The sequence below is a fragment of the Oryzias latipes genome, chromosome 13 (genome assembly GCF_002234675.1).
Source record: "Oryzias latipes chromosome 13, ASM223467v1".
In the NCBI taxonomy this organism is placed as follows: Eukaryota; Metazoa; Chordata; class Actinopteri; order Beloniformes; family Adrianichthyidae; genus Oryzias; species Oryzias latipes.
Window position 1 is genome coordinate 16960965 of NC_019871.2, and position 21568 is coordinate 16982532.

Sequence of the window (21568 nt, forward strand, 5' to 3'; positions counted from 1 at the left end):
GATGGATATATATGTCTTTCTTAGCTTTGAGAAAACCATTAATTCTGACTAAATCTCCAACTCCATTTGCAGAAATGTAGCCCCAAGCTTTCAGGGAACCTCCGCCAGGCTTCACTATTGCCTGCAGATTTCCATTATTGAGCTGCTCCCTAGCTCTATAATGCACGAGTTGCCTTCTGTTACAGGCAAATATTTTAAAATGTTGACTCTTCAATGTCAGTTTTTTCCACCACAGCTCCTGTGTTTTTGTTCAAACTTGAGTTGCTTGGCCTTTTTTGGACATTGGAGGTTGTGCTTTTCGGCTGCAACTATTCCGCAAAGACACTTGTAGCCGGACTTCTCTGAGCAGTATATGGGTTTACCAGGGCCTCACTGGTTCTGTCAGTTCTGAACTGGTTGCACTGCTTGACATCTTATGATTTTGAAGAGTTAAAAGCTTCATGTGGCTTTCATCTGCCAAGTTTCCTTGGCCGACCACTGCATCATCTATGATAGGCCTGCACAATTAATCGCAAATTTATCGTTATCGCGATTTCAAGATGTGCAATATCCATATCGCAAAACTCGGCGAAATTTGCAATAAATGGTAAACCTTAAATGTGCTAAAACAATCTTATGGCAACTTGAACTATTTAATGAATTGAATAAATCCCTTTACACATTTGACCCATTAGATTGAGCTTTTATGTTAGATGTTGCCCTCCTAATTATATGAGGGTCATTTGGAGAATATTTTAAGGTATTACGACTCTTATTTAAATTAAACTTTTGCAGTGAAATGGAAATGTTTTTGCTATTTGTTCATTTATCGCAAGTTATATCGTCATCCCAATATTCATCACTAATATCGCATATCGCAAGCTTTCCTCATATCATGCAGCCCTAATCTATGATCTTTCTTTTGATACACAGTGGTGTAATGGTTAACATTGTTACCTCAACCCAAGAAGGCCCTGGTTCAAATCCCAGCAGTGTCCTTTCAGTGTGGAGTTTGAATGTTTGCCTTGTGCATGCGTGGGTTTTCTTTAGGTACTCAACAGTCCAGAAACATGCTTTATTGGCTGCTCAGTGGCTGATGTTCACCATTCATTTTTTTAATTCATGAAAATAAAACAATCAGTGTTTATATTTATGAAAGCATTCTTTTAACAAAACTGTTATGCAGTACGATTTTATAAAGAATAGGTCAAAACAACAGTGTTTTAAAAAAAATACCAGCAAAACAACTGATTTTCCAAGAAGCAAACTACTGTCTCTTTTTCAAAGAGACAATAGCTGTACTTTGTTTTATTGTAAAGTATTTCAGCATATAGTTTTACAAAAATATCTTGATTTTGGAAAAAATTACCCTTTTATTAAAAATATTTAGAAAGAAAATAGAACAAGTTAATGATATAAATCACATTTGATATTGAAAAATGATCAAATAAACTTTAAAAGCAAACTTTATTGCTTTTCAAACAATTAATCAAGCTCTACCTAACTTTAGTTAATGATCACTGTATTTAATTAAGCAAATGTGATTTAAGTGACGTTTTTGTTTTGTTTTATTTTCTGTCTTTTTAATCCATGCATTTCATCATTTCTGTAATGAGTTTGATAAATATCTGTAAATTCTTTATTGCTTTGACTACAATGCTTGAAATAAATCAATAAATCAAATATAAATCACATTTGATATTGAAAAATGATCAAATGAACATGAAGATGGCCGTCCGTTTCTAAAGTGCTCATTAAATATTTGCTTAGAAATCAGATATTTTTTTCTGGATGCTTGACTGCAATAATAACGTTTGTGGCATAAAGTGACATAGAAAACAAAAAATAGAACTGGTATCTTGTCCACGCGAGAAAGTATCTGGTGCTCACCAGTTGATCAAAGCAGATGAATCCCCTCTGCCAAAACAAACCGCATGACTTTAGAACTTGTTTTAGATCACGTTCATAAATCACAATAATAGTGATGCTAGAGGTGCAAAGTGCAAGGTAAAATAGACCTCAATAAGCTCTCGTAATTGTGACTGGTTGTGTTTAATTCCTCGTGGACCTTATTGCAGAACAGGCAACAGGTGCGCAACTGGTGTCTGGTATCGATCACCTTTTTTAGGGTTTCTAAAAAGGTCTCCCGTGTGCAAATGACCACTGGGGTGTATTCAGACTGGAATTGTCCGTATTAAACGGACCCAGTCCGCTTACCGGTAATTTGGTCCGGATCGAGTTCTGAACGTTGTGTTTGGTCTGTATTCAGACTGGCGTCAAGGGGACTTCGCTGTCCTGCGCCTTGCAGTCCTCCTTGGGGTTCGTTTATTCAAACTTTATATTTTGCTGACCGTTATTAAACGTCTGTATCAACTGTTACAGGCTCAACAATTTTTACTCGCTTTTTTGGGAGCTAAGTAAGTACGCTGATAAGTGTTTATGACATATGGATTGTTTGGGAAACGGGGAGAAGCAATGTGTATCACATTAAAAGTTGTTTTGATGAGCCTGCATTCATTCAAGCACAGTTCAATAAGTTGCTGTGTCTCATCGTTGTAGTCTTTTGGCATTATTTTAAGAGAATTCTGCTATGGTACTACAGGGTAGCTTTTAGGATGATGTCACAGCAGCGCAAGTAAGGAGCTGGACCTTTTTGTCCTCTTTGATAACATGACAACTGGTGCTTTACATTTGTCCACGGCTCATCTGTTACTACATTCGTACTGTGTTTACATCACGTGACCACCGGCTACGGTGGCCTCTTTGGTTCAGTTGTTCCGCTCCGAGAACGGATTGTATTTAGACAGAGGAAACACAGAGCGAACCGAAGCTCAGTCAGATTGGAAACGAACCGAGACCACCTCCAAAGATGAGTCAGAGTGTGGTTCCTGGTCCTGAACCAGGTTCTGCTCGGGTGTATTCAGACTGAAAACTTGTTCCGTATTATTGGGGGAAACGAACTCTGGTTCACTTGAAGCGAAACCAAATGTGTCCAGTTCGAAAACACCTTGAGTTTTCTCGTGTGCACGAGAACGTATCTAGTGCTCACCAGACAGTAAGTCGTCTGCACGAGAAACCATCAATTTTTTTTAAAAACTTGTAATCCACTTTAAGAGCTCTATAGCATTACACTCACATACTCTCAACACTATAAATGTTCAATGTTTAACCTTCATTCTGCATTGTAAACACATAAAATTACTTTATAAATATGTCTAAATATGTAAGCACCTTCATAATAATAAATTTGTATGAATCTTGAAGTAACTGCACTGAAAATAGTTTGACAAAGTCATGACTTCCCTTTTCTCATTTACGGAGGCAGTTTGTGCAGCAATGTCTGCTGGGTTTGGTCATCTGGTCTGGACTTTTTTTTTAAGTCAGTCACTCAGCAAAGGTGTAGGGGTCCAAAGCATTTCCAGCATCCAAAGGTATCCAAATGCCTCCTCGTCAGAGCCGACTGGCAGGAGGAGGCGCTATAACCGTGTAGGGGCTCCTCTTTTTTTTTTTTTTTTTGTAGGGGCTCCTCTTTGTGCTCTCCCCTACTCAGGAGAGTCTCTGAGTTCTCTCCTCTGGTCCAAACACTGCAGGGTCCTACAAAAAAACAGGTATCTTGTAGGGAACATTCATCTTTATGCTTCGTCTTATTTTAAAAGCAAAAACAGAAAAAAAACTTAATACAGATTCAATTAAAAAAAGAGGAATACCCAATAATTCCAGCAGGGATTAGGAGGAGGATGGCAGCAAACAGGAAGGTAAAGCCCCTCATGAAGTAAAGTGTGGCTGGATAGAGAGAGTTGAAGATGCCACTGCCCACAAGATAACACAAGGTCTCCACACAGGCAACGGAGGCAAAAAGGGAACCTGGAGCAAAGCAGACGGTCGGTTATGTATGCAACAAGTGGCAAAGGTAAATATGCTTGGAATCTACCTGCACTACCACTACACATATCTATAGTATACCACTACTCCTTTGGAGCTGACCTTGCTCGGATGGATCCACCAGCTTGGATAGTTTTGACCTGAGCACAGGGGTCACAGCCATGAATAAGAAACACAGACCGTAACCTGGACGGGGAGAAGAGCAGGTTTATCACTGACAGTCATAAGAAATCCTTTTCTATACTGCCTAAAGCCCATTATTACAGATCAAACACAAACTGTGCAATCTGAAATGAGGCTGAAGCTGGTTTCCAACTCAGCAGTTACTTAACACAAAGGATCCTTGAGTTGAGAGTTTTCCTCTGTGGTCATCTAATATTTTTGATGAGTCATATGTTGCTTTAAATGCCTTCTGGTGTAGTATAAAAGCACAAAGATGCTTTAGAATCCTATCGGCTGCATTTATTTGGCCCTGCGATAAACTGGCAAACCATCCAGGGTGCACCAAGCCTTTGCTCAACAGTGGTTGGGATAGGCTCCAGCAACCATGCGACCCCAAAGGGGATTTAGTTGGTTTAGAAAATGGGTGGATGGTATATATTTTACAAATCAAATGGGAGGTTCGTTTTGAAAATGGGATGGCTGAAGCTCTTTGGGTTGAGCAGCCAACTTACTATCAGTTTGTTTTGGATTTCAATTCTCAGGCTTGATTGTCATCGTGCCCTTGAGCAAGGCTTTACGTCAATTGTAAGAAACTTGTAAGTATCTTTGGAGAAAGGTGTCTGCTTAGAAACTAAATGTAGATCTATTGAAACATTATGTGTGAAATTGAAGCCCCAAAATTTACCTTAGGGGATTTCAGAAAGAACAGATGTGGGAAAATGACATCAAACGTCATCTAGAGTAACATTTAACTATTGCTTTCAGCACCCTGCTATCTGAAGAATTTTCCCTTTGAGCTTTTTTCCACCAACTTACAGCTTGTGTAAACTGTAAATCCAGTTTTGGTTTTACAAATTCTGTCATTTTAGTCAACACTTCCAAGCTATGTTCTGGTCTTAAACAGTGTCTCACCTGTGAACATTAGCTGGGTGCTATCAGCGACAGAGAAGACCAACAGCCCAATTATGTTGGAGGCCAGACTCACGAGAGCCACCCAGGAGTCCTCCAGGCACAGCTGCATGATCCTCAGCCCCAGCAGACTGGTCAGGTATGCCAGGTTTTGAGCTGCTGACCCATATCCAATAAGGGCGGACCCCCAGCACAATGGTGGACTTAGCTCATACAACACATACAGCTCTCTGCTCCCGGAGTGAACAGTCACCACCACAAAGAAGCACAGTGAGTAAAGCCACAGCTTGCACCTGCAAAAGCTTCTGTCGCCATCAATGCCGCTGCCTCCTGTTGAGTAGAGGCGCCACACAGCTTTATGGTGGCGAGTTGTGAGGAGCTTAGCACTCGGGTCTGGAAGTACAGACTCGCGCACTACAAGGGAAGCGTACAGAGCGGAGGCCAAGTTGGTTGCCAGGACCAGCCAGAATGGGTTGATGTAGCTGATGAGAAAAGAAAGAAATAAATGATGAAAAAATGCACACGTTTTCTGATTAACGGTAGACTTTTTGATTTAAAGCAAAACAGCACAAAGTTACTTACCCTTGGGCTCTCCGCCATTGCCCTCCTATGATGCTGGCTAGTATCCCTGCAAGTCCCAGACAGGCCTCTAAGACCGCCACCCTGAAGGTGCGGGACTTCCTGTCACTAATGTCAGCCACATAGGCAAAACAGCCAGCCAGGATGGCATTAAAGTCACCCGACAGACCGCTGAGCAGCCGGCCCACCAAAAAGTAAGCCACAGGAAGCTTGAGGTACATCACTACAAGGTAAACAGCTGCTTGCAGGGCCAGACCGAGGTTGGGGAGGATAAGGACAGTTCTGCGGCCAGCAAGGTCACTCCAAGAACCCAGGAGAGGCACAACCAACAGTCCCACCGAAAAACCTCCCAGGTTGATGTACAGGTTCCAGTGAGCTGTCAAAGTTTCCACTTGCTGAATAGTGAAGAACAAGGAGACATTGTTGAGACGCTGTGGAGCTGAACATCAAGGTGATTTCAAAGTATCAAAGAAAACACTAAATGTCCTGTTAACTGCAAGATAAACTGCTCCTCAAATGTTTATCGTTTATGTCAGTGTTTTTCAACCGGTCGTGGGAAATTGCCCTCATTAACTAATCTAAAAACATTTCCCATCTCCAGGATATCAGCTCTTTGTTCATCCAAACAGGCCCTGATAAAACACTGAGTAGTTAGGAATATGAAAGATCATAAAATACTTTTTTAGTGTTTATTTGATTCTATTAAAGACATTTTGATAAGAATGACGGTACAGCGATTTAGCCGCAGCTACAGCTGTTTTGTTATAAGTCCCGCCCCTTTAACTGTCTCCACCAATCATTCTTGGAGGCTTAATCACACGTCATCAGTCTGACCAATCAGAAGTGGTTAAAGTCTTCACTTCCTTGTTCTGCTCATAAAGTTGCTCAATTCCAACAAAAATACCAGCTAAAGCTCGTCTTTAGCGGTGTAGCTTTCCGCGGGATCCGGTATCAGACCGTGGAAAAAGTGAACGAAACAATGAAGCTCAGAGACTCGAGTCTGTCTGCGTTCGGCGGCTGTTTGCACTACATCTCCCATAATGCATTGGGTTAAAGTGACAGCATCTCAGCACACAATGAGCCTCACTTTGTTAAACATCTTGAAACCACAACGAACACACATCAGACAGTTTTAAATCTTCTAACTTAACTTTTATTACATCTTTTAGAGAAAACAGCTGCAGCTTCCAGCTTTTTCTACCACAATTATCACAAAAATGCATGTGAGATTGCGGGGGGGCTGTAGATCAATACAGACTATGAGTTTCTCCTTTTTTATTTAATTTTTGGATGCTGGTGATTTTTGTCAAGGTTAAAGTGTGCCGTGGCTCAAAAAAGGTTGAAAAACACTGGTTTATGTCATAGTTTCGATGTGTGCCCACTGTTCCTCTATGTGACGTGAACGGCTGAAGGTTATTTTAGCTTCTTGCTAATGTGTTTAAAATTGAAAACTAAACCTAACTGCATACTAAGTTTATTTTAACGGTGCCCAAGACCTTCTTTATTCACTACTCCATAACAGGGGCGGACATAGCATTAGGAAAATGTAGGCGATTGCCTGGGGCCACCACCAATTGGTGGCCCCAAGCTGAACACTTAACAAAAATATTTAAAATAATTTCCACGCCCATTATTATTTAATACTGTCATACACAACTTAAATCAGTGAAATTGCAAATGACTGCTCATGTGATTTTTTTTAGATGGTTACGTGTTTTTAAGGCATTTTACCCAAGGGAAAGATTAAAAATATATTAATACAACCACTGCATAGGGGCCCGTGTTATTGTTCACCTGGGCCCCCAAACTGTTAAGTCCGCCCTTGCCCGTTTATAACATTAAAGTTTTTAGTGGGCTGCAGTGCAACTAAACTAAATGAAATATGACATTTCTATTTGGTCCACATCTGCACAAAAATGCTTAAGTAAAAATAAACAAATAAATAAATAAACCCCTGTAGGTTTCGTGTTGACCTATTGGTTGTGGGGGGTCCCACCTTCTGGAGGGGGTCTGCGGGCTCTGAACTGTTGCACTCCGACCTCCTGGAGCCGTTGTAGCCGAGCTCATCGCTGATGCGGTCCCACAGATACTGGGTGACCAGGGGAGCCTGGAGAACCAGAGCAAACGTGGACAGAAAGAGCACCGGCTCCACGGACACCGGCAGCCGCGATCGTACCGGCGGCCGCGCAACCTTGTCGAGCGGGAGGCGATCCTCCTCCTGGCCATGAGCGGCTGGATTGGACGGCTGGTCGTCCGTTGAAGCGGTGCTGAGGAGGTCTTCCGGGAGGATGGCTGCGGTGTCCGGCTCGTACATGTCGAACCGACTTTACTAAGTGAGGTTCCGGAGCATAGAGGCTCGCCTTCTGCTTAGCTCCTCTGCTAACTTCCATGTCCAGAACTGAGGTAAACGTCATCAAAAAACGAAGCAACAGCTCCCTCTGCTGGATATAATGTTAAACTACACATTCATGTTTTGGTTGATCCTCCTTAGTAAATGGTTGGTACCTAATAATTAACCTAATTGTTTTTACTTATATAATAATATACACTAATGTCATATAGTTCAATGCAATACGGTATTTGCTATTGTAATATGTGATATCATGCATATTTCTCTTAATTATGTTTATATTAAATTAGTGTATTTAGTACTTATTTTCCTAAATTTAGATTGTTAAATATTTTAGGGGTTCAGTGAAATTATTATTTAGAATGAAAAAAACTTGATTTTAAACATTTTTACTTTTCAGCTTTATTTTAACCTATATAGTTTCGGACTATTTTTGCATTATTTACATCTGTCCCGCTTTTTTTCCCCTTATAAATTAATAAATAACTGGGAACACTATTCCTATTCTTTTTAAATGTTTTTATTCTTTACATATTTGTATTTGCTGGCAACACACCTTACAAAAACTATTAATGTAAATTAAATGTATTAGCCTATGGAGGTGTGGATGTGGAATCATACTCCAAATTAAAGCGGAAAAAGACACTACAGGCACATCCAACTTGGGTGTAATGTCTGAAACGAGTCAAAATGAGGCTCATTGGAGTGTGTGTGTGCTTGACTTCCCTGCAATAGATAGTTATTCTGATGAGGCGAGGATGGTCTCTGGGATCTCCTCCCACACCTGGACCAAAGCATCCGGCAACCCCTGGACAGGGACCGGTTGCCTTTATTGTTTTAACTGTTCAAGAAGCCTTTAGAGAGTTAGTACTTAGTACTTAACCTCAACCACTAAAATGATGCTCCTATACTACATTTAGCAGTTAGAGGTTTGCCAGGACAGCACTTTTCGAGCTTACAATCTAAAACTTCGTGGTCATCAGGGTGAAAGTACACACTACATGCAGACACAAGCTGTAACTAGAACAAACTGGGCAAAGCAAGAAACTATAGAGAAATCCAACAATTAATGCATAAGAAAATACAATTTTCTCACAGCAGCAAGATTTTCAGTGAAAATGAGAAACTCATAGATGCTGAGCTTAAAAATATGCAGATTTTCTCAAATGTAGAGAAAAAAAATCTTGTTCTCAATTTAAGTAATGCATTTGTGAAATAAATTTCCCAAAAAAACTTGTACGGAAGTGTTAAATATTACATGAAAAGTGTCTGAGAAGTTTGGTAAATAAAACAAAACATCAAATTTTCATGATAAATGATAGAATTCTCAATCTTGTCCATGTTTGAAATAAAGCTGTATAAACTTGATTTCACACTAAACAATCTACTTAAGGTGTCAAATTTAGTGTAAAGTTTCACACCAAAAGCGTTAAAGACCATCAAGTCCTAATGTTTTTTTCCAGTTTACTTGCTATCCAAATGTGTGGGGCTCCCTAAAATAAAGCAGAGGAAGAGCAACCCTGTTAACGAATGGTCAAAAATGAGAGCCACTAAAAAGTTAGCCAGTTTTAAAAATTGTTCGGTTAGCTGCTAAAGCTAAAGAAACCCTGTTAGATCTAACAGAATCCACCAAACAATGACTAATCATGTGTCCAGCAAGGACAGTATTTAAAAAAAAATCTGAAATAATTTTACTTTACTGAAGTCTAACCGACTCACACACTTATAGCACAAGAGGACCTAATAAAAGATTGATTTTGCACCTTAGTCCAGGTTTTATGGCTGTATGCTTATGTTGCCAAATGCCTCTTAGTGCTGTGTTTAATTTAGCCATAACTAACTCAATATTCAAACAACCCAGCAGGTATTTTTTTGGGCACAGTTCCATCTTCATTCTCTCTTTGACTGGTGTATTTCAAAAGAGAATCCAAAATGAGGACTTTATTACCACGAGAAAAAAGTGGGAACCAACAGGTCTAATCATATCACCTTCCTCTTCTGCTGATGAGGCAACACAAGTTAGTCACAGTTTCTGTCAGGGTCAGAGTTCTTCATGGAAAACAGCAGGACTTGACAAGTTCCACTCAGGTGTATTGTTTCACAGAGTTAGTATTTGGACATAAAAGCTTTTGGAGAATGCAAGTCAGCCGCTGTTGGAGTTATTACTGCTCCGCTGTGACCTTAATGACTGAGAATCTGCACAGGAAGAGAGCGGACTTCATCCTTCCAAAGTGGTGATTGGCTCTGACCATATTCCCCCTTTCAGTCATTTTGTTAGAGGGATGTTGATTTCAATCCAGAAACTCCTTTGGAAATTACAATAAAAAAGAAGAGAAGACAAGAATCAGTTGTTCTTTAGAATATTTAGTGTTTTCTAGAGGCAGCTCCAAACATTTTGTTTTTACTTTGTAAAAAATTAACCATCATGTTTAAATTATGGTGAAGGAAAACTAAAAGGATCCAAAGCTAAAGGTACAGAGGTGGCCCTCTTGACCAGCCTTATCCACTTTTTCCTTTAAATAGTCTAAACACTCGGGAAAAAAATGGCTAATTATTGCTGATCAATCAAAAACACAGGATAGTAGCATCAGTGCTGCTCTTTACCCTTAAAATATGTACGAATCAAAATTGACCAGTTTTGACACTTGAAAACGGGTCAAATTTGACCCAAAAAACAAACAAACAAAAAAGACATAGAAAAGCATTGAAATGGCACTCTACCAAACAATTTAAGATGTTCAAAGTTGGTACAATATAATCATAAAGCTCATTTAAAAATATTTAAACAGAAAGTAAAATGATGAAAAATGTTATTATTAGAAATAAAGTGAACTCAAATTAACCTGATAACCCTAAAGGCTCCTTTCTGGTCAGGGGCCCTGCTGCCCCAAGCTTTTGTCTGTCTCACCTGTCATTATGTTCGGGGCAGTCAAATGGATTTATTGATTCCACCAATAAATCTGACAGTTGCTTCAAAGTGCCGTTAAAATGAATGTACAGTTTTTGAACACACGCTATAGGCTAACAATTTATGTTTTCTTAAGGACCCACTCAAATGAAAATCCTGTTATTGGTGTTTATGACAGGTTCTTGTAGGATTTTTCTCATGACGGAGGACATATCAACATGTAAAAGAATTCAGGATTATAGCAAAGTTTCTGAGTATTTCTTTATTCAAATGTGATGGATCAGAATTATTTGAAAAATCTCTCTTTTGCGATGCAGAAACTGAAAAGGGCGGGCCAAAGTCTCCCTGCTCCACTCCATTCTGATGCATCCACTTGCAGACAAATACATCGATTAACATCTTCGTTTTTCCCGTCTGAGCTGCTATCTGACTCAAAACTGTACGCCTGGATAGCTCCAATGTAGCTTACCATTTTTGTTAACTCGGGGTCATGAGGGGCTGTAAGCTAGAAGGAGAGAGTGCAAACAAAGCGAATGATGGGATATCAGCAGAGTCCCGCCCACATCTCTGATGAACTACTGCCACTCTGCAGAAACTACGTCCTAGAAAACGTTAAAGATTTTTGGATTTGGGTTAAAAACAACATTATCAAAATGAAAAGACCACTGGGAACACTTTGACAACAGATCAAAAGATGTTTGGAGTGGGACTTTAAATAATAAAATCATTATAGGCAAGAAGCTGGAAAATGACTGCTCTGGTTTCCACAAAGTGCAGAAGTATCTGGACCAACACAATTGTCAGCTTCTTCTTGCAATGGTGACTCATCTTGCTGATTCAGTGCCTTCCAATAAACTTCAGTCCTGCTCCTGCCTTCCTGAGCTGAAGCCTGATAGCCTCAAGGTCAAGCCTGTACAACAGTTCATGCAGCGCTGTTTCTTACACACACACTGCTTTTGTGGCAACTATTTTCTTTTCACATTGGTAACTTAAATCAAGCGTGTCCTGTTCTTGCCTATAAGCAGAAAAGTCTAAGCTATTGCTCAAAATATAGAGAAAGCTGAGTTTTGTACACAGTGGGGGTGACAAAATGATTAACGCACAGTTTAAATGATGTGAGGCAGACTTTGAGGAGCCGAAATCCATTTGTTAGCGCTGCAACAAAACACCGCTTGGTGCAAAACACAGATTACAATTAGCCCTGTATAAAGCCTTTTTGTAAAGTTTTTAAGCCAGAGTCAGCCACAGCATGGGTATTCAAGCTTCTACTGGCCAATATGAGCCAAAATGAAATTATAGAAAGACAGTTTAATGTAGAATATTATGGCAGCATCTTCATAAAACATCACCATCTTGGCTATAAAAGTAATAACTTCCCTGCTCGGGTTATTTAATTTTTTAAAATAAACAAGATGATCCGCCGTTAAATTTAGATTTTTGGACTGAGAACTTCATTTACACAATATATCTATATCTATATATATATCTATATATATCTCATGGTTTCATTTATCAACATTTCCTTGTTGTTTACCTGTTCAATCGTGGTTTGTTGTTGTTTGTTGTATTTTATGTCAGTTCATGTAAGGGTTTATGGCCGACCATGAATGCATTATCACTTTTTATACCATGGTCCGGGTGAATACGTATTATTAACTTACTCTGCAGGAGTTCTTCGTTGCTTTTTTCTTTCCTTTAAAGCTTATTTTAAATGCCTTGGTATTAATTGTGTGTATGTCCATACGTTTTTTATTCTTCTCCAGCACCTCCAGATTCCATGTTTTGTACAATAAGTGCTATCTAAATGAAACTGAATTGGTTTGACATTTTTAGATTTATAGGTGAAAGGTGAACGATGAAGGAAAACACGTGTCTGATGGATCCATGATGAGGTTTTTATGTTGTTCTACCTCCCTTTGTCGGCTCCTTTGTGAGGATTATGCTCTTGGATTTGGCTTTGCCCATTGTGTTTTCAGTTGTGATCTAGTTCTGTTTTGAGTTCTCCCCCTGTCAGTCACACCAGGTTTAGGGGTTGTCAATCATTCGCATGTGTCTTGATTTCAGTTAAGTGTATTTAAGGGTCTGGTTTTTAATTCTTTCTTGTCATGTCATCTGCTTTGCTTTGTCACGTTTTTGGTTCTCCATGGTTCGCCATCAAGTCTTGTCTCCGGCATATTGAGTCCTACACCGCTGGTTCCTGATATCATCTCAACAAGAACGTTTGATGTGTCTGTGACGATGACTATCCCTCCTTATCTTCACTTGCTCAGGCCCTTATGAAGCTCCCCAAGATGACAAATTGTCTATGAAAAGTACATCTAAGTAAGCCTAAATTTGTTGCATTTCATCCTTTAGAATTTATGCAAAAAGTGAATCCCTTCATACATTTTACACTCTTGATTATTTAAATTCCTTAGCCTAAAGTTATGTATCTTTAACCAACAAAGGAGACTTCTTTTAGGATCCTTCATTATTATTATTCATATTCTCATTTCTTACCTCTAATCTGACACAAATCAAATCATCACTTCACTAACTCTTAGTGGACTTCTTATTTGTCAAGTGAATAAATGACCAATCCGTTCAGCTGAGTGTGGGTGAAAGAATCAATAAAAGTAGGACATTAACCTTTAGTTACTGTCATCAGTCATTACTGTGTGTCAGTGCAGATATATTTTATGTCAGTTGTTGTTGGTTTTTTTTGGAAAGCTAGTTGATGAACAGAATAGTGATAATGTTAAATCTCAGCTAAAGTCCACTGTAAGGATTCAGTGGTTTGGTTTTCTTTGTCATGTTTTTGGTTTTCTTTTTGTCAGTCACTCCACATTCAGGTTCATGATCCACAGCTGTTTTCAGTTCAGTTAATTACCCTCAGCCTATTTAAGTGTCTTGGTTTCTGTTCATCCTTGTCAGAAAGGTCGTCTGCTCTGTTTTGTCACTGGTTTTTTCTCCCCATAGTTTTGTCATGTTTCAGTTTGTTAATGTAATGTTTTATTTCCTATCACCAATCCTGGTATCCTGCCTTTTGGGTCCTCCACCTCCAGTTCGTGACATCCACTCTCTATTCACTGGCCTTTAGTCAATATTATTAACCTTGAACCTTTAAAATGTCAATATATTTTAATTTCTTATATTTAAATTTAAATGTTTTCTGTAAATTTGAACTGTGAGCAGCAGCATTAAAGTCACTAAGACATTTTAAAAGTAAAGCACTGACAAAAAAATAAAAATATCTCGATGAAGGGAAACATTTAATTTGTATATAAGCAGCTTATGCCAATCCTTTCTATCAGACAGTATTATGTATTCTCTGAACCCAGTATCATCAGTATTATCATGGACACTGATGTAGAAATCTGTGCATGGTAAATCATTGCTTTTAGATTTGTTTTAACATGATCCTGTTGGCAAAACGTTGCACATATATATGAATGCTACACAATGTGTTTAGTTTTGTTTGTTTCCTCTTGGCTGAAGCCAGATTTACTTTGACATGTTGGGTTCAAAGACACGCGTGATGCATTTCCACTTGGTACCAGTCAAAGTCGGGCAAAACATCCTTCAGGATAAATGCTGGAAAATGTCTCTTCGGGGGAACTGAACTCTATTGAATACTGATGTGCCCTGAAGTGGCTGACAGGATCTTCATTTGAGTCGTCCAATGTGTTGCATGTTGCTTTCTTAAGCAAGCGAATTCCAAACTGTAACACATTACAGATTGATCATATCAGTAAATTATTCAAAAACAATACCTTATTTTTTTTAATATCTCAGAATTGTAATGCCTCACATGATTCCCATATTACTTTTAAGTGACTTTATTTGAAACCCCTGCAGAAGTAGGACATGATCCAAAGTGACAACGTATTTTGCATTTAAATGGTGTAATAATGGTTGTAATTATGGTTTATTTCTGGTAAAGTGAAAGCACAAGAAGCATAATTGAAGGATCAACTGTCAGCTTTACCCAGTTTAGTCCATAATAATAAAATATGAACTTTCTGTATTTTTTTTTTTATAAAAACAGGAAAACAGAGAGCTGAGTCCGATGTGCCACAGAAAGGATACAACAACAAAAAAAACGAATTCTCAAAATGCAGATTAAAGTTACTTCAGCTACACTACAACAACGTACGGCCACTGATTCTGGGAAAAGCAGGACTTGACACTTTTTTATAAACAAAAAATTAATAAATAAAGAGAATTGGGTACAACAGGCCTTAATATTTAGCTGTTTGGTTTAAATTACAACAAATGACAAAATAGCTTAAAGTGACTGATCACATGCCAAAAAAGTCTTCTTTCTTTGAAACGTTATAACGTTACCACTCATTCAAGGGTCTTCATCAGTATGTGTGGTGCTGGGTTCAAGCCCTGCATATATCCTCCAGGTGGATCACCTACATTCCTGCAATTGAATGACTCGTTGAGGGGAACAGAAGAGAAAGCAGAGTGAAATGCCTCTCCTCTTATGACCCCTCCTGGACCCAATCATGGGGGGGATTGGGTGTGGTTGCAGTTGAGTTTTGGTTTTCTTTGGAAGTAATGAAAGGGCAGCATAGTAAAGAGGAGACAAAAGGTGTCTGAGCCCTTCCTCTGTTGAGGGAAGGGTTATTAGAATATACATGTACTCTTACCTCTCTTTTAAACCATGTCTTCTCTGTCAAGGCTTTGTACATTGTTGTCTTCAAATGTTTTTTAAGTCAGAACAAACTTCCAAAACTTGTTCTGAGGTGGTGTTCCTCCTACGCTAATGCACATGCTTGTTTAATGAGACGTCTGATCATTCTTCACTGCACTGGACTGTGTACACTACATTGTTTCTTTGCTTTGTTTTTCTTTTTTCTTTGGGGGGTGGGTTGTATTTTGGGTGACCCAGCATCTCCTTCAGTGTGTTAATGGGTTTGATATGGACATGTATTTGTTGTTTGGCAAAGATGGGATAACAATGTTGTTGTTCTTGACCTGGCAGCGTTTTTCTGGATCCCTCCAAGTGTGCGATGACCCCTTGATGAAAGCCCATTTGGGATATCCAGATGTTCACAGTCATCTTAAGATGAATGTCTTCCTTTTATCATAGCTTCTGTTGAGGTGGGAATGTTTTTTTTCCTGTGGTTCTGAGTTCTGACTGCTCAATGTTTGGGTGTGGGAGTCAAGCAAAAGGTATTAGTGTGTGGATTTCCTGTAGATTTCCCTTTGCCACTGATGACGGGACGGTCCTCTCTGGTAAATGTACAGGCCTGATCCACTGTGTGTTCTGTGAATGCCTGCACTCACTCCCTCAGTTTTAATCTTCAACCAGGTGTCATCTACAAATCCGAACCAGTTAGATGGTGCTGTTACCTGGAAGGAGCACAGGGCTTAATTCTCCACTGGCACAACCATGCCTTTGTCGGTAAAACGTACCCATGTAGGTTCTGAAGTAAGTGGTTTTTTGTTGAATAGGTTCACGAGTAATGCTTTTTTTTTACTTTATCAAAGCAAAAAGTCATATATGTAAGGGTTAATGGTCTTTGAAGTAAGCATTATCACTTTTTAACGCACGCCATGGAAGCCTGAACTGTCCTCCGCTTCGCGTCGGACGGTTGCTTCCGCGAAGTGCGTTAAAAAGTGATAATGCATACTTCAAAGGCCATTAACCCACTTATACCATGGTCACTTACAAAAGAAATAAATAGTAACCTGTTTTTAGTCCTTAATTCTTGTTTTTTTCCGATATGGATAGCTTTTCTCACAAAAAGCGGACTATATGTATACGTAACATATAGTCCGCGTCGCGCAGCCCCACTGCTGCAGTCAAGATTCGGCGATATATATATATGCAGAAATCAGTAACCAGCCAGTCTGCCAAGCAGATTGAAAGGCAATGCTTTTACAGCCAACAATTCCGTTTCGATCAGGGATTACCGTTGCAATCCTATGATATGATATGTAAACAAGGTCTTAAACTAGCAGATGAGTCTGTACTGGAGTTAATTGAACATAGCAAAACGTTCACAGAGGGACTTCAAACACAAATGATGTGAACGTCTAAAATTAAACACATGAAACAATTATAATAATAAAATAAATTAGATTTTTATTTGATTTCTAATGAATTGTTCTCAGTTTAGATTAAATAACTACTATATGTATTTGATCAATTTCTGAGTTTTCAGCCTGAAACACGACATTTTTACATTAGACACAAAAGAAGTTCAAAGGTTCACAGATAAATTTAACGATAAGCCAAAATCTCATTGCCATAGGATTACATCTGTGGGTCCCCATAAGATTTAAAGAGAGAGGAATAGGGACAGAAGGCAAATCCCTATAAAGGGTCAATACGAGGATTGCAACAAGATTGAAAGTAAAGAAAAAACTCTCAGAGAATGATTGAAATGTTTCATTGAACTGCATGATGGGGGAGCACATCTACAAAATGGTTTAATGTAAAATTAAAAAGGGTGGATCCACATGATAAAGAGGTCAAAGTATCAGAAGTTAATGCATCCAAAAATCCAAACAGTTTTGCCTAACCTGGGGACCTCTGGGTGGAGATCTCTCTGAATATCTCCCACTTCTCTCTGCAAATTGGTCTTCACATCCTTGGAAGTGGACCCTGGTACGACGGATCCCTGCTGTCAGAGGTAAGACGGGAACTTTATGGTCTGATCTGTTCTGGAAGTGTAAAAAGAATTACTGTAAATTTCACATCTGCTATATCAGAGTTTGTGTGCCAAAACCTATGTTGTATAAACTGGAGATTTGTTATTTTGAGGTTAACAACTCACACAATCAATATGTTGAAGGTTTCTTGCTATCAGGTATATTAACGGATCAGACAGAAGTTTTTCATCTGCCATGCAGAAGTATGAGCAATTATCCCACTTCCTGGAAATCTTAAATAGGGGTTATTGCTTAAATTATTAATAACGGGCTATAAAATGGTAATATGACATTTTCATAGCGGTCATCAGAAGAGACAGCTGCACATTTTTTCAAATCAAAAATATCCCTGGGACAAGAAAAGTCATTATTCAATTTATATAACCTACCTCTGAGCCAAAATAGTAAAGTATTCAGTGATAAAGTGCACTGCCTCGGGGACTGCATGTTTTCTAAAGACACTCATAAATCACTGCTACTGATTCACTTAAAAGTGGAATCTGACTTTTATTTTGACTCAATCTACCACTTATCCTCTAATTTACAAAGCTGCTTTTTGAACAAAAAACTCATGTTGTTTTCTGATGAAAGTAATAAATAAACTTCTAAAGGTGTTACTTTAGAAGAACCAAAGTTGAAGGACGAGTCTGCTAACTCATCTTCAGCTGCGCTTATTAAAAAATTTAGGAAGCAATAGAACCATGAAAAAAACATCTATTCTGTTGGAGTTGGGAATGGTAAAAAGAAGCAGCAGAAATATGTGAACTGGTAAATCTGTGTGCTGAATCAGTCTCATAGCAGTCTTTTGTGATTAAACTAAATCACTTCATAAATTGTTCTTCCTTTCTACTTCTGTCTTTTTAAATGCCTAAAAACTATCCTTTGGGTTATCAATTTATTTCTTTTAAAGGACATTGTGCAGAGATTGACATTGAAATTTAAACTTTATTTATATAACCCCTTTCATACCGCAGCAACACAAAGTGCTTTACAGGTTAAAAAATATGTCAAAATAAAATGATAAAACACACAGATACATGTGACCAATCTCTATTTCAGTGCTTATGCTTTATTATTAATTTTCAATTTTAAATATTTCTCATTTGCTTAAACACTATTTCTTTGTCAACCACAGTTTGAGTCAAATTTGCCACAGACCATATGGGTAAAGAGGAAAGAAAAACTTTGAAAAATTCTTCCTCTTCCCCCTTTATTCATTTTCAATCTTTATTTTATTAGCTGTTTGTTTTGAATAAAGATAATTGGAAATATATAAGACAAGATGTATTAGGAGAAAATCATAACATTTAAAACATTGTTGTTATGTTATGATGCCAAACAAACTTTTTGATCACAACATTGGTCATTTACTGTCAGAATTACAGGCATCTGTGTTTTCACATGTCTGTTCTCTAAGGAGAGCTTTCCTAAAATGGGCTTTCTGGTTCTGGATCTGCTGGTTTTACTGGTTTCACTGATCATATTCACCGCATTCAAAGAAGTCGCAGAGCTGAAGCAGACTGGACAGAAATGTTGAAGTGAATCTATGATGAAAATTGACCGGGATATAAGTTTAGCTGTTTTTTTCACTTTGCATTCATTCTTACAACAATGTTTACACTATTTATGCTGAATCAATAAATAAATACATAAATATTTAATAGAACAGAACAGAACAGATTAGAATAGTATATTAATAGGAAATTAGAACGTTTTACACCATAAACAATTTAGAAATAACTAAACAAAGAAGGTTTAGGTTATATAATGGCCTTATTTGTTATTTAGGAATTTGTTTATGTTTGAAGGTGAGCAAGTTCAGCCAATCTGACATGTCAAAGCTCAAAGTTTGGACCAGAATGAGCCTCCTGTTGGGCCTGAGTGTCTGTTAGATGTCTTTTACATACTTTAACCTCTTACAGCCTGGCATGTGTGGACATCACATTTTGGGTTATATTACCTCTGTAATTAATTTGATCCCAGGTCTCAAGATATCAAAAATGTAGTTCAGTGGGTCAATGGCTATGGCGTAGAGCGGGTCGTCCAATGATAATAGGGTCGTCCCCGCTTGCTCCCCCCAGCCAAAGTCAGCTGTCCTTGGGCAAGACACTTCACCCTCCCTGCCTCCAGTGCGGCTCCACTGGTGTGTGAATGTGTATGCATGTGTATGAATGTCCCGGTGTTGGGCGCGGGCGAAAATGGCACGCCTCTGTCATTCTCCCCCAGGACAGCTGTGGCTACATTAGTAGTTGCCATCACCAAGTATGTGATGAGTGAATGAATAATGGACACATTGTAAACCCTTTGAGCACCAAGAAAAAGCGCCATTATTATTTATTATTATTCATTTATAACAAATCTCACTTATAGAGTCAGAGTTAAATCAATTTACTGGATTTTAACCCATTTAAAAGTGTAGGCAGTGGAAATCGCATTCCAATCTATAATCTATTTTATAATCTGTTTCAGAAATTTAAAAAACTCTGGTTGTGGATAAAAAAAATCTTTGGAATCACATCTGCTATGGTTTACTTTGTGGTAAAGGATAATGGTGACGGTAAAGAGTAGAGTCGAGTCAGGTATGCATGTATGGCTTTACTGATGGACTGGAATTACAATTTTAGTTTTCAAATACAAAGAGGTCAAGCAGTTGTTTTCAGACGTGTGATGATGTATTGTCATTGTCTTTGGGAATTCTGCACAAGAAATATATGTTCAGTTTAGGAATCCAAACTGTCCAAGATGTTGATCATTGACTATGTGACTGATTAAGGTTTCACCTTTGTCCCTTCATGGGAGCTCTTGTCATAGTTTCTCATGTAAAATCCAAGCTGCAGAGTGGTAGCCAATTGAAAGCTTGAGAAGTTGAGTTTTCTTTTGCCAACGCTGCAATGTTTTCTACCTTTGATGAGTTCATTCAAGAACACCAAATTCCATTTGGATGAAATAGTGCTAATTTGCATATAACAAAACGTGAAGCACATCCAAAGATATGCATGAGCCAATAGAAGTACTAATGACAATGCAGTGACAGATTTATTCCTTTGGAACAAAAGATGACAAAGTTGAATTGAACTTATTACAGCACGATGACAAAGATCCCTTTGTCTCTTCCTAATGCAACCTCAAACTTGTTCTTGCTCTGAAAAAGAAGAAGAAAAAAAACAGATTAATGAAGCTGACAATACCGGAGAATTAAATGTCTGGATATTCGAGGAATGATGAGACTTACTTAAGAGCCCTCCCTCCTGGGATCAGTTGTCATACCCTTCTCAAGAACCTCTTTGGCAAAAAGAGCCGTCGGCAGTAGTTTTGCTCTGCAGAGACCTTACACAGTAACACAAGAGTTTATTCAATCTGTAATGAATCCTGTGTCTCTCTGTCATTCTGCCTCACCCTCTCACTGAGGACAGGTTTTGTTCAAGGTACTGTATACCGACGAGCTGCGGTTCCTGGTTCATTGGGAGGATAGGATAGGACTCTGCATGTATTGACGTTGCTCCCTCTAAACCCTTTCCCCTTATCCCTGCAGCTCCGTTTTTCTTTTGCAGCAAAAGTTTCAGCTGAAAAAGGAATTTTCAATATTTATTTTGTATAGAGGCCTGCATAAACCACTTTAAAACATACATCGGGTATTGGTTGTGCAGTAAAAATAATATCATATCCATCAACAGTTGACTAAGTCAACTATTTTTGGTGGTTTGTCAAAGGAGCCTGCAGTTTGAAGTTTTTATTTCCTCTATCTGCTATATTGCATGTATTCTCACAGGTTTAAAGTGCAGAAGTGATCCTGCATGTATTTGCTTGTGTGTGTTTATTTAAATACTCAACAGTCAGGTGAAACTAAATCACATTTAAGTCAGCCTTTGCCATGGGCAAGCTCAGAAAGCAGGGCATGGTGCCCACTGGCTGCCGCTGGCTGTGATCACTGCTGTATCTTGTGTCCCATTCAGACAAGTAGCCATTCAGCTAAGCAAAGAAAGACTGATGGAGGGAGGAGAAGAGTGCTGCCAGCTGCCAATGACTGCACCACTAGATCTTTGGGAACCTGTTGCAGCAGGTTTTTCTTTCGGAATATCTAATTGCTGGGCTAGCCTGGACGAGTGCCAGATACACAAACACACACATACACAGTCACACGGAAAATGAGG

General features: G+C 38.7%; 1 protein-coding gene across 2 annotated transcripts; it reads right to left on the reverse strand.

The window, feature by feature from the left end:
* Positions 1-1227: 1227 nt before the first annotated feature.
* On the reverse strand, positions 1228-21494 carry slc46a1 (solute carrier family 46 member 1). 2 transcript variants are annotated; one of them, XM_020708304.1, is made up of 9 exons: positions 20650-21494; positions 17289-20559; positions 7508-10167; positions 5515-5906; positions 4936-5414; positions 3964-4047; positions 3687-3843; positions 3506-3573; positions 1228-3475 (listed from the first exon to the last, which is right to left on the reverse strand). In XM_020708304.1, the coding sequence occupies exons 3-8, from the start codon at positions 7823-7825 to the stop codon at positions 3522-3524; spliced, it is 1482 nt and encodes a 493-aa protein (XP_020563963.1). In that variant the 5' UTR covers positions 7826-10167; positions 17289-20559; positions 20650-21494; the 3' UTR covers positions 1228-3475; positions 3506-3521. The 2 variants fall into 2 exon arrangements, with proteins under 2 accessions (XP_020563963.1, XP_011480910.1); XM_011482608.3 differs by lacking the exons at positions 17289-20559; positions 20650-21494 and having other exon boundaries at positions 7508-11289.
* Positions 21495-21568: the final 74 nt, after the last annotated feature.